This window comes from Penaeus vannamei, chromosome 38, assembly GCF_042767895.1.
Source record: "Penaeus vannamei isolate JL-2024 chromosome 38, ASM4276789v1, whole genome shotgun sequence".
Lineage (NCBI taxonomy): Eukaryota > Metazoa > Arthropoda > Malacostraca > Decapoda > Penaeidae > Penaeus > Penaeus vannamei.
Genome location: NC_091586.1, coordinates 28,541,370 through 28,552,605, shown reverse-complemented (window position 1 = coordinate 28,552,605; position 11,236 = coordinate 28,541,370). Strand labels below are relative to the sequence as shown.

Genomic DNA, 11,236 nt, shown 5'->3' with positions numbered 1-11,236 from the left:
GTGTGTCTGCACACACACATACATACATATGTACATACATACATTATATATATATATATATATATATATATATATATATATATATATATATATATATATATATATATATATATATATATGTATGTATGTATGTACATATGTGTATATATATATATGAACAAGTGTGTGTGTGTCCGTGTTTCAATGACCTCTTGTCGCATGTGACTCCTGCCTCGAGAGAGGAATGATTATTACTACCTATTCATTATCGGTCTTACTTCTTTCACTTTTCTTTATAATTGCCACTATTACCATTACCATTGTAACGATTTCTCATATAATCATGCCATCATCATTCATTATCATTAATTATTATCACTATTATTGATGACCTTTTGTTGTAAAAAATGAATTCGAGAGAATAATTTCAATCTTTTAACGAGATAACAATTTATTTACAAAAATATATGAACATCAGAAATATATTTATAAATGTACATAAGAGAATTTCATACAAAATATAGTTCTTGGGAACATATCACATAATACTGCCGGTCGTTTTATATACAGAATTTAAACAAAATATATAAAGTTCGAAGAGCAAGTCCAAGGGACACCGAGCCCGGCGGGGCCTGGGACGCGCCCGTCCAGCAGCGTCATGCTGACCAGACATCATTATTTACACGATTATTATACATTTGGCACCCAAGAATATATAACGCTACCCCCCCCCCCCCCGCCTAAATATCGCACAGGCATGAACGCTTCACCCGAAGAGCCATGTACTGCAGGGTAATGACCAGTAAGACGAAGTGAAACCAACTGCTTTTTTCGACGCCATAAGCCGGAACGGCCCTCGTCACGGCCGTTTCGCTTTTTCGTCCCTTTTCCAGTTTCTTCTCTAGCTGGAAGCAAACTTTTCACAATGCTTCACTTTTGCTTCCCTTTCGAATGAGCGAAATGCGACTCCAATGTCCCGTGTCCTTCCACTGCCTCGGGAAGAGCCCCCTAACGGGCATTTCTCTGTTCTGAGGAGAAAACGTCAGAAGGCCTTCGGAAATCTCACTTGCAGGGGAAATGCGCACAGCTCACCTGGTCTTCGTGTATTTCTTTTTCCTTAGAAAATGGAAACCAAATCACATCTCGCCGAACTTCATTCACTTCACCTTCGTCATATCAAAGACTCGTTTTCAAACCCGATGCTGATTTCTATATACATGTATAACTCCATACTATATACAGGCAGCGACGTGGCCGCCGCCACACGCTACACCATCGTGATGTTCCGCACCCTCTTCTCGGCGGCGAGGAGCGACGCGGGCGCGGGGGCGTCGCGGGCGTCGTAGAGGTAGGGCTCGGGCGTGTAGACCAGCTTGGGCTTGGGGGGGATGGGGGGCGGCACCTTGGAGGAGGTGGAGGACCTGAGGGAGGCGTCGTAGGACGGGTAGGCGGCGTAGGCCGGCGGGCCGTGCGAGGGCGGCAGCATTTCGCACGAGACGGACAGGAAGGACTCGGACGGCGGCGAGCTCACGTAGGGGCGCGCCTCCGCCGGGAAGCCCTCGCTCGGGTACAAGTCTGTGGGCGTGGCCGGGTAGCCCTCGGAGGGGGCGGGGTATCCGTCCGCGGGCGTCGGGTAGGCGTGGGCGGGCGGCGGGTAGTGGTCGGCGGGCGCGGGGTACTGGTCGGCGGGGCCCGGGTAGTGGCCGAGGAAGGCGTCGTGGCGGTACGGGTACGCGCCCGTGTCCGCGTAGTAGTCGTGGGCGGCCGAGGAGTCGCCGTAGCTCTTCTTGGTGGATTCGCTGTGGTCGGAGGCGCCGTCGGAGCGCGCCGACAGGCTGCCTCGCTTCGGGTCGTGGCGGCTGCTGAGCAGCTGCGACGCCGACCACGACTCCACGGGGCTCATGTAGTCCTTGCCGAGGGCGTCCTTGGCGGGGGCCTTGCCGCCGTCGGGGAAGTCCTGCGGCGGACCCAGCTTGGTGGGCGTGGCCACTGCCACGGCGTAGGCCTCGTGCACCTCGTGCGCCTTCTTGGCCTGCGCCGACCTGCGCTGGCGTCGGTGGGCGGCCAGGCAGTAGCAGGCGACGAGCGCCACCAGGGCCACGAAGCCGCCCACGCAGCCGAACACCACGGCCAGCTGGCGCGTGTCGAGGGCGGCCAGCACAGGCTCGCCTGCGCCGCCCTCCCTCACGGCCGACGTGTTGGCGGGGGGCGCCGGAGGCCGCGAGGGTGGGGGCGCGGGCGTGGTGGAGGGCGGCGCGGGCACGAACACACTTACCACGTTGCTGAGGGCGCCCGTGTTGCCCTGCTCGTCGACCGCATACAGCGCCACGTAGTGCACCACGCCGAAGTCCGGCCAGAGCAGAGTGTGCTGCTGCAGGGCGGGCGCGGGCAGGGGCGCCGGCCAGCCCTCCAGCATGCGGCCGCCGCCCTCGCGGAGCTGGGCGGGGATGCGGGACGCCATCACCACGTAGCGGTCGGCCACGCCGTAGTCCAGGTCGCCTCCTGGAGCCGTCCAGCTGAAGGCCACGCGCCCGCCACTGCCTGCCAGCACGGACGCCCGCAGGTCCACCACGCGGGCGGGAGGAAGGACGTCGAGGGCGGGAACGACGCCCACTACGTCCACGACGCCCAGCCGCACGTGGCGAGTGAACAGCTCGCCCTCGACCTCGCCCTCCACGTCCACCCGCACGCTGTACTTGGCGGCGGCGAGGCCCGGCACGTAGCGGGAGTAGACGCCGTCGGCGCGCGCCATGTCGGGACCTAAGGAGGAACGGAGGGTCAGCGGGGCATGGGGAGGGGGGGGGTGACTATGTGTCAAGTTAAGATGTTGCAGGTCAAGGCAATACCTGCTGGAAACCATTACCATAAGATGAGCCCAAATGCATACAGAGACGTGGCCATACATACCTGTGAGACCGTTGTCGAGCAAGATGACCTGGACCGGTTCATACTTGGTGCCGTTGTCCGTGTAGCCGAGGCGGGTGACGGTGGCCGTCACCTTGGCGCCCTCCACGGGGGCCGCGCCCACCCTCGCCTCGGCGAACAGCGCCAGCGGCCGGGAGATGTCACTGGCGTTGACCAGCGACAGCGGGTGGCTGGTCCAGGCGCGCACGGCCACGTGAGGGGCGCCTGTGCGGGCGCGCGGGCGCGAGGTGACCTGCACGTAGAGCGCCTGGTGCGAGTCCGCCCTGTTCTCCACCTTGTAGTGCCACTGGCCCGCCGTGGCCTGCGCCTCCGCCAGCCTCACGGTGATCATGTTGATGTTGGCGTCCTCCTTCTGCATGTTGGCCGTGTCGATGACCTGCCCCTGCGGGCTGACCAGGTGGATGAGGTTCCCCACGTGGGTCACGTGGTAGTAGAAGATGGCGAAGACGGTGTCGGCGCCCAGGTGCGGGTCCAGCGCGAAGGTGCCCTGGGACACGGCCACGCGCCCCCCGGGGTGCTCCGCCGCGTGCACCTTCACCGGCAGCACGGACGGGCCCGTCACGCCGGCCAGCGCCGTGTACAGAGAGTCCAGCAGGTTGTAGTACATGCTGAGCTTGGAGTCGGCGCCGATGCCCTGGTCGGGCACGATGTAGGTGCGGCCGCCGCTGAGCGCCGCCACGGTCTCGAGGCCGGCGCCCGGCGTCGGGTACTTCTCGGTCAGCGGGTACACGATGGCGTGCAGCACGACGCCGGCCGCCGTCAGGGCGTGAGACGCCTCATTGGTCCGGGTCGCGTCCAGGGGTTCGCCTCCCCCAGCAGTCAGCAGCACTACATGGCCTGCACCACTGCCTGTGCTGTCCTGCCGCAGCATCCGCAGGGCCTCCCGCAGGCCGCACAGGAGGCAGCGCTTGTGGTGGGGCTCCCGAGAGGGGTTCCGCGGGAGGGACGACCCTACCTTCTCCCGCGTGGCGCCGTCCGTCAGCCGCGTCAGAGGGTACTTGGTGGCCGCTGCGGAGTCGAACACGACGAGGCCGACGCTGTGGCCGTCGGGGACGTCGTAGGTGACCACCTTGCGGACGGCCTTGCGGACGAACTCCCACCGTTTCTGCGGACGCACAGAGGATAGTCAGCTCAAGCCAGAAGGCGCACACGAGGAACTCAACGACTACGAAACAACAACACTGCGTCACGTGACCAACAGCGACTCACCTGCACGTTCATGACGTCAGTGTCGTCGATGAGCAGGACGATCCTGGGCGGCTGCGCGCGCACGTAGCGGAAGGCGACGTCACTTTCCGTCGGCGCTTCTTCGGCGTTCCTAAGGAAGACAACACCAATGAACTTAAATTGATAAAGCGCAGAGCGTGAAAGATTGTATCAGTCTCGGTCGTTCCCGAGCGGGCTTCCTGACTGCTATCCTTACCGATTGTTCTGGAAGTCCGGACTCGCCCTCAGCACCTCCCACACGGAGCGGCCGCCGCACAGGAGGTTGTGGCGCGTGGGCGCCTCGCGGGCGTGGCTGCCCTCGTCGCACAGCTGCGTCACCTGCGGGAGAACGCTCGGTCAGGGGGCGGTTCAAGGTTTATCTTTTATTGGAATCATTTTCGACAGCGAAAGAGAAGAAAAACGTCGCCATAAAATCAATTGTGGCGACGCGCTTGAGAAAGCTAGTAAATCAACTCTAGGGCGGCGCGACGGCGACTCCAGAGGTGTCGCCGCCGCGGCCGCCTCGGGACAAGCGGGGCTGAACTGGCTTTATAAAGAATATCAATATCGACACTAGCCTGATGGAAAAGGTTTTCACGTACCGCAGGGTCATCGGTCAGAGCCATCAGGGACGTCACTCCGCCGGGCACGCTGCGCCTCGCCCTCTCGTCTGCGTCGCCTGCGTATTCGGCCGCCACTTGCTCCTCCGCGTCCTTCGTCAGGCTGAGCGGGCACGTGAGGTTGGCGGGGTCGCAGGCGGGGTTGGCGGCGACGGCGGGGAGGTTGGTGCACACGTTGGGCTTCCAGGCGCCGTCGGGGGCGCGGTAGTGCGGCGGGTGGGCGGCGCTGCCGGGGGCGCCCGCCTCCTCGAACACGCCGTAGCGGTACTCCAGCCACGCCCGCGCCAGCTGCCGACCTGCAGGGGAAGAGGGGGTTAGATATGTTTCTTGGATTGATTTGAGGGAAGAGAGGGGACAGATAGTCAGAGTAAACTCAAGCTGACATTCAAAATGGCACCAATTCAGGAATCCTTTCAAGCCTGACGCTTTGATTGCCAGGTCCGCCCCCCCCCCCCGCCCCTCTTAGCCCTCCCACCTCCCCTTTCCCTTCAGAAGGCCCTCTCCCGCACCTTCACCCGGGGCTCGGCGACCTAATCATTCTTCTAATCATCACATTTGTAGCCCGTAATAGGCGGCCACGCGACACCCGGGGACATGGGGACGGGGGGGGGGGGTGCTCTCTCTCTTCGCCTTGCACAGGAAGGCGAATGGGAGGAAGGAAGATGTGATGAAGAAGACGACTAGCGCAGTGTGCAGAAAGGGGAAAGGCTGAGGCATAAATGAAACCATTAAAGAAAAAGACATAACAGAGGAAGAAAAGGGAAGATGAGGAGTAATGTCAACAAAATGAAGAGGAAGAATTAGAAGAGTTCGCATGGAGGAAAGAGAGAGAGGGGATGGGGGGGGGGGGGGGGGAAGAAACTAAAAGAAATCACGCATCGTCTGTTACAAAATGGCGCCTTCCCTCCACCAGCCGCCGCAGACCGGTAGTGAGCGCAAGAAAGATGCGCCTTTATTCCTCAATTCATTTTCATGCAATCTCCGAAAGATGAGAGAGGCCCAGAAAGCAGAAAAGTAAAATAAAGATAGATAGATAGAGAGGACACATCGCCATGACCCCCCCCCCCCCCCGCCCGTCCCATGGCCTGATTGAGGGTCTTCAGAGCCTTCCATTGTCTTCTTGACGCCCGTTTGCTGCCCCCCCCGCCCCCCGTCACCTCATCGACGATGTCCATATCATGATCATTATTGCCTAATTTATTTTCTTGGTCATTTCTCAATATCTTCTCTATAGATTACCATTCTCTGGTTCTTATTCTTATACAAGGAAAAGGGACTTGGCAAATGAATAAGGAAAATCACAGGAAAACGGGGAGAAGAACCGCGACCCGACGAGCGGACGAGAAAGGCCGGCGATCGTCGCCTCCTCTGAGACACTCCTCGCCCCCCCCCCTTCCTGCCCTGTGCCCCCCCCCCCCCCCCGCACAAAGGAGCCCCTAAAGGCTTGACATTTCCTCACAAAACATAGCTTGCGGATATATATACATCTATTAATCTCTCTGGAAGGGCAGGGGGAGCAAACGGAGAAGAGAGGAGAGGAGAAGAAAGGAGAATAGGAGTGGAGAGGGGAGGAAATGGTATGAGTAGAAAAAAGGAAAGGAATAGAAAGGGATAGAATGTGGATGGAACGAAGGGTAAGGGGAGGGAATAGGAGAAATAAAGTGAATAAGGAATAACATGAAGGAACTAGAAAATGAAACAGACCATGAGGAAGATTGACGAAATGATTAGAACGAAGAATGAACAGCAAAGAGAAAGACGAAGAACAAGGGCGAGAGAAAATAAAAACTCAAGACGGAAGGGAAGGATCAAGCCCCCCCCCCCCCTCCTCCAAGCAGGCCCTATGCAGATGAGGAGCCGATTTCGCGTCATCACAAATTCTTGCGGTTCTTAGCTTCCAAAGGGGGGGGGGGCATGCAGGGGGAGGGCGGAAAGGGGGAGGGGGCGGGACACAGGAGGAGAGGCGGAGAAGGCCGAGGGGGAGGACCCCGAAGGAGGCAGCCTAAGCGCAAGGAGGAGTAAGCGCCGAGGGCGACCCTAGACGCCGCAGCGCGCAGGCGCCGACGTAGCATCTCCCTCGCCAAGGACCTACCTGTGAGCGTCGACGCGTTGGCCGTGAGGCTTTGGTGTCCGAGCGAGACGTAGTCGCCGCGGTGGCCGCAGCCGCGGGAGTGGAGCGTCCAGGGGCGCGCGCCGTGCTGGGGGTGGCGCCCCTTGCTCACGCGCAGGTCCGCCGCCTCCCAGCTCTCTCCTGCCGCGTCGCCCAGCGTGCCCAGGGCAGGGCACGGCGGCGAGGGGCCCCACGACGACGGCACCAACACCGTCACGTCGCGGAAACTCGCGCGGCCGCGAGTCGCCGCGAACAGCACTGCGGACGCGGCGCGGACGGAGCGCTGCGGGAGAGAGAGAGACGTTAGAGGCGAACTCAAGTCATGTCAGGCTAAAGTTTGGTCAATAACAGAACATTCTCTGAAGAGGCAGATTATTTTAATGTCAACTAGTTTCTCAAACAACAACTTTAACTGGATAGCACGGACACTGGCGGCCGGCACGTGGTGCTTCCGTCAGCCTATCCAGCAGCCAGAGGAGCTCCCGGCTGGGCAGCGTCCTCAGCTGCCACAGGAGCGAGCGAGAACCAAGAGAAAGATACGGCTGATCAGAGAGGAAATTGTATGTTCGGGATTGTCTTCGGGCAGAGCGGCGCTTAAGCCTAAGCCCGTGCTCAATGTCGGGGCTTCGGGCGGGAGTGTCCGAGGTGTCCGAATGCCTGAGTAATTGTCCATCGCCCGCGGCTTCGATTCGGCTCTTGGCAGCGGACACCTGAACACTTACACGTCACAGAAAACCTGTTCGGAGAGTGAACGCGCAGCCCCAGTTGTGCTGCGGGACCCGCACTCTCGGCCCTCCTCCAAGGGCACAGCTCGACACCCTCCCTCGCGGCTCCGGGAAGGCTAATGTTTTCTAGTAATTAACATATGGAGTCATTAGGCCGCAGAGTAATCATAGCCTGGCCCGAAACCTTCGCTAATGAATAGTCAATCGTCCCCTGCCACGGGAGGTGAGGGAGGAGGAGGAGGAGGAGAAAGGGGAGGAGGAGGAGGAGGAGAAAGGGGAGGAGGAGGAGGAGAAAGGGGAGGAGGAGGAGGAGGAGGAGAAAGGGGAGGAGGAGGAGGAGAAAGGGGAGGAGGAGGAGAAAGGGGAGGAGGAGAAGAAAAAGGGGAGGGAGGAAGAGGAGGAGGAGGAGGAGGAAGAGGAGAAAGAGGGAGAGGAGGAGAAGAAAAGAAAAAAAGGAAAAGGAGGAGAAGAAGAAGGCAGAGGAGGAACAGGAAAAGAAGGAGGAGGAGGAGGATCAGCAGCGCGTAAAGGCTTCCCGAACCGCGCCTCTCCTCGGCCGCCCTCGACCCTCGCCTCTTGCCTCTGCTTCAACGAAATACGATCCAATTACGCAAAAAGAGATCTCTATCGTTAATTATAAACACAATTTACTAGACAATAGTACTTGAACCGCCCGGGGAGGCGAGGCGAGCGAGCGGGAGCGACGGAGCCTTCCAGAGATCAGTCTCGTTCCTTTTTCCAAATGGATCGCCCGGAGCCTTGTCCCGAGCGAAGCTTCGGCGAAGCTGCTTCACCTCGTCTCCTCAGAGAGCGATCTCGACTGCATTCGATTCTGTAGGATTCCTTTCACGAAAACATTTTCTCGGATTGACGTCGTCTTTCTTTCTTTCTTCCAAGGCCATGCAGTCCCTCTCGCAGTGCCCATGGCCATGCAGTCCCTCTCGCAGTGCCCATGGCCATGCAGTCCCTCTCGCAGTGCCCATGGCCATGCAGTCCCTCTCGCAGTGCCCATGGCCATGCTGTCCCTCTCGGTGCCCCATGGCCATGCTGTCCCTCTCGGTGCCCCATGGCCATGCAGTCCCTCTCGCAGTGCCCATGGCCATGCAGTCCCTCTCGGTGCCCCATGGCCATGCAGTCCCTCTCGGTGCCCCATGGCCATGCTGTCCCTCTCGGTGCCCCATGGCCATGTAGTCCCTCTCGGTGCCCCATGGCCATGCAGTCCCTCTCGGTGCCCCATGGCCATGCAGTCCCTCTCGGTGCCCCATGGCCATGTAGTCCCTCTCGGTGCCCCATGGCCATGCAGTCCCTCTCGGTGCCCCATGGCCATGCTGTCCCTCTCGGTGCCCCATGGCCATGTAGTCCCTCTCGGTGCCCCATGGCCATGTAGTCCCTCTCGGTGCCCCATGGCCATGCAGTCCCTCTCGCAGTGCCCATGGCCATGCAGTCCCTCTCGGTGCCCCATGGCCATGCAGTCCCTCTCGGTGCCCCATGGCCATGCTGTCCCTCTCGGTGCCCCATGGCCATGCAGAAGCTGACCAGCCAAACGAGGCCGTTCTCCTTCACATTACCCCGGGGAGACTTTCCTAAACGCACGCTGCCCGACGCCCGCCACAAAGGGACACGGCAGATAGGATCAGAAACCATGTTTAAGGTGAGTTATGGCCGCGGTTTATTGCCCTTGTTTACCTGTCCCGCCATAAATAATAAAAGCCGAAAACCATAAACATTGGGACAAAGTTCACTTACGTAAAGCCCGCGGGCCTTGACCGCCACGAAAATATGCAGAAATTATGATGGCTGACAAAAACAACATAATGGGCACACACTAACGCACATACATACATACACACGCACACACACACACACACATATTATATATATATATATATATATATATATATATATATATGTGTGTGTGTGTGTGTGTGTGTGTGTGTGTGTATATATATATGTATATATATATATGTGTGTGTGTGTGTGTGTGTGTGTGTGTGTGTGTGTGTGTGTGTGTGTGTGTGTGTGTGTAAATATGTGTGTGTGTGTGTGTGTGTGTGTGTGTGTGTGTGTGTGTGTATGTAAATATGTGTGTGTGTGTGTGTGTGTGTGTGTGTGTGTGTGTGTGTGTGTGTGTGTGTGTGTGTGTGTGTGTGTGTGTGTGTGTGTGTGTGTGTGAGGAGAGGAGACAGGGTAGAGTCATACGAAGAGGAGAGAGAGAAGATGAGAGAGGGAAGAGGAGAGAGAGATGAGAGAGGGAAAAAGAGAGAAGAAAGAGGAGAGAGGGAAGAGTCATACGAAGATGAGAGAAGGAAGAGGAGAGAGGGAGGAGGGAGCTGCGGCAGAGGAGAGGAGAGGGGCGACGCGCGGTTCGCGAGGGGCCCTGCATAAGGGCGAGAGTCGCGTCTCCAACGGTAGCATCTCGCGGTTTAACACTTATTCTCTTTTCGTTCATCTTCGCTCAGGAAGGGATCGCTTCTCGGGCGAAGAGATATGACAAGGTACGAGGACCTGTGGCACGCTTCGGGCAGGAGGGCCCGCGGGCATTTGGGAGAAGAACGAGTAGAGAAGGGAGGGATGGGAGGGATGGGAGGGATAGGAGGGAGGGAGGGAGGGAGGGAGAGAGGGGGTGAAGGGGGGAGAGAGGGAGAGAGCAGAGACAAGAATTTGTGGCTTGTCAGTGACACCTGCGGCCTGACACCTGTCTGTGATACGATTGTTTTTGACACATGCTTCTAATGCTCAATCCCTTGCCCCCCCCCCTTCCCTCCTTCAATCCTTACCTCCTCCCTCTTGGCGTGATTTCCTGCGATACCGCAATCACACGATTCCAAAGCCGCTGTTCACCTTCTGCTCCTGGGTTTCCCCTTTCCCTCCATTTCCCTTTTCCTGAAACCATTTCCTCTGAGAATCTGTGACGATGAGCTCCAGCATGAGCGCCAGCATGAGCGCCAGCAGGAGCGCCAGCAGGAGAAGCAGAAGCGGTCGGAAATGCCGAAGGGAGCGAGCGACCACAGGAAAAGGATGAGTTGGTGCGCTGCAAGAAGCTCAAGAGTGAAGCCACTGAGAGAAGCGATCCAAGTGCTCGCGAGAGCGCCACTGGGAGCGGCAACGGAGCCCTCGTGAAGGACGACCTCGAATGCGGTCTCGGGCGGGGGAGGGGCCGCGTGGGGCACCGCGCCCTTCGTCGCCTTCGAGATGGGTCGGCGCGCCTACGCGCCTGTCGTCCTTTGCCCGGCTGCCCCCCCACCCCCGTCCCCCTCCCTTCTCCCCAAAAACAGTCGGCATCTCCAATTCCGCAGACAGTGGGAGAGAGGGGAGATGGGAGAAGGGGGAAGACGGCGCAGAAGGCAAGGAGAAGAGGGAAGGGGGTGAGGTACAGAGGTGACCCCGGGCGAGCTTGTTTCGGCGAGGTAATTAAACTGTAAATGGGGGTAGAGGGGGGGGTGATTACAGGCCCTCGCTCTGCGGAGGAATGCGTGCTCGGGCCGCGGTGGATATGTTGTTGGATGGAGGGAGAGCTCACGGGGATGGGCGCCCCCGGGAGGGCCAACGCGCATGCAGGAGCGACGGAAGGAGAGAGGACGCAAGGCCTCGTAGACTCGCCGCCTGGACGAGCTAGAGGCCGAGGAGACCGTCTTGTTTATACACTCAGGGCTTAGCGGGATTTACAAGCG

General features: G+C 58.6%; 1 protein-coding gene across 2 annotated transcripts in view; it reads right to left on the bottom strand.

Annotated features, from left to right (window-relative positions):
- Positions 1-399: 399 nt before the first annotated feature.
- Positions 400-11,236, bottom strand: part of LOC113824822 (calcium-activated chloride channel regulator 1) — a 57,693-nt gene continuing 46,856 nt past the window's right edge. For both annotated transcript variants that reach the window (XM_070115927.1, XM_070115926.1), the window contains exons 7-12: positions 6,823-7,123; positions 4,713-5,026; positions 4,328-4,449; positions 4,114-4,222; positions 2,887-4,009; positions 400-2,739 (exon numbers count right to left, since the gene is read on the bottom strand). In XM_070115927.1, the coding sequence (XP_069972028.1) occupies positions 1,247-2,739; positions 2,887-4,009; positions 4,114-4,222; positions 4,328-4,449; positions 4,713-5,026; positions 6,823-7,123 (3,462 nt within the window). In that variant the 3' untranslated portion in view covers positions 400-1,246. The remainder of the gene's footprint in view (positions 2,740-2,886; positions 4,010-4,113; positions 4,223-4,327; positions 4,450-4,712; positions 5,027-6,822; positions 7,124-11,236) is intronic.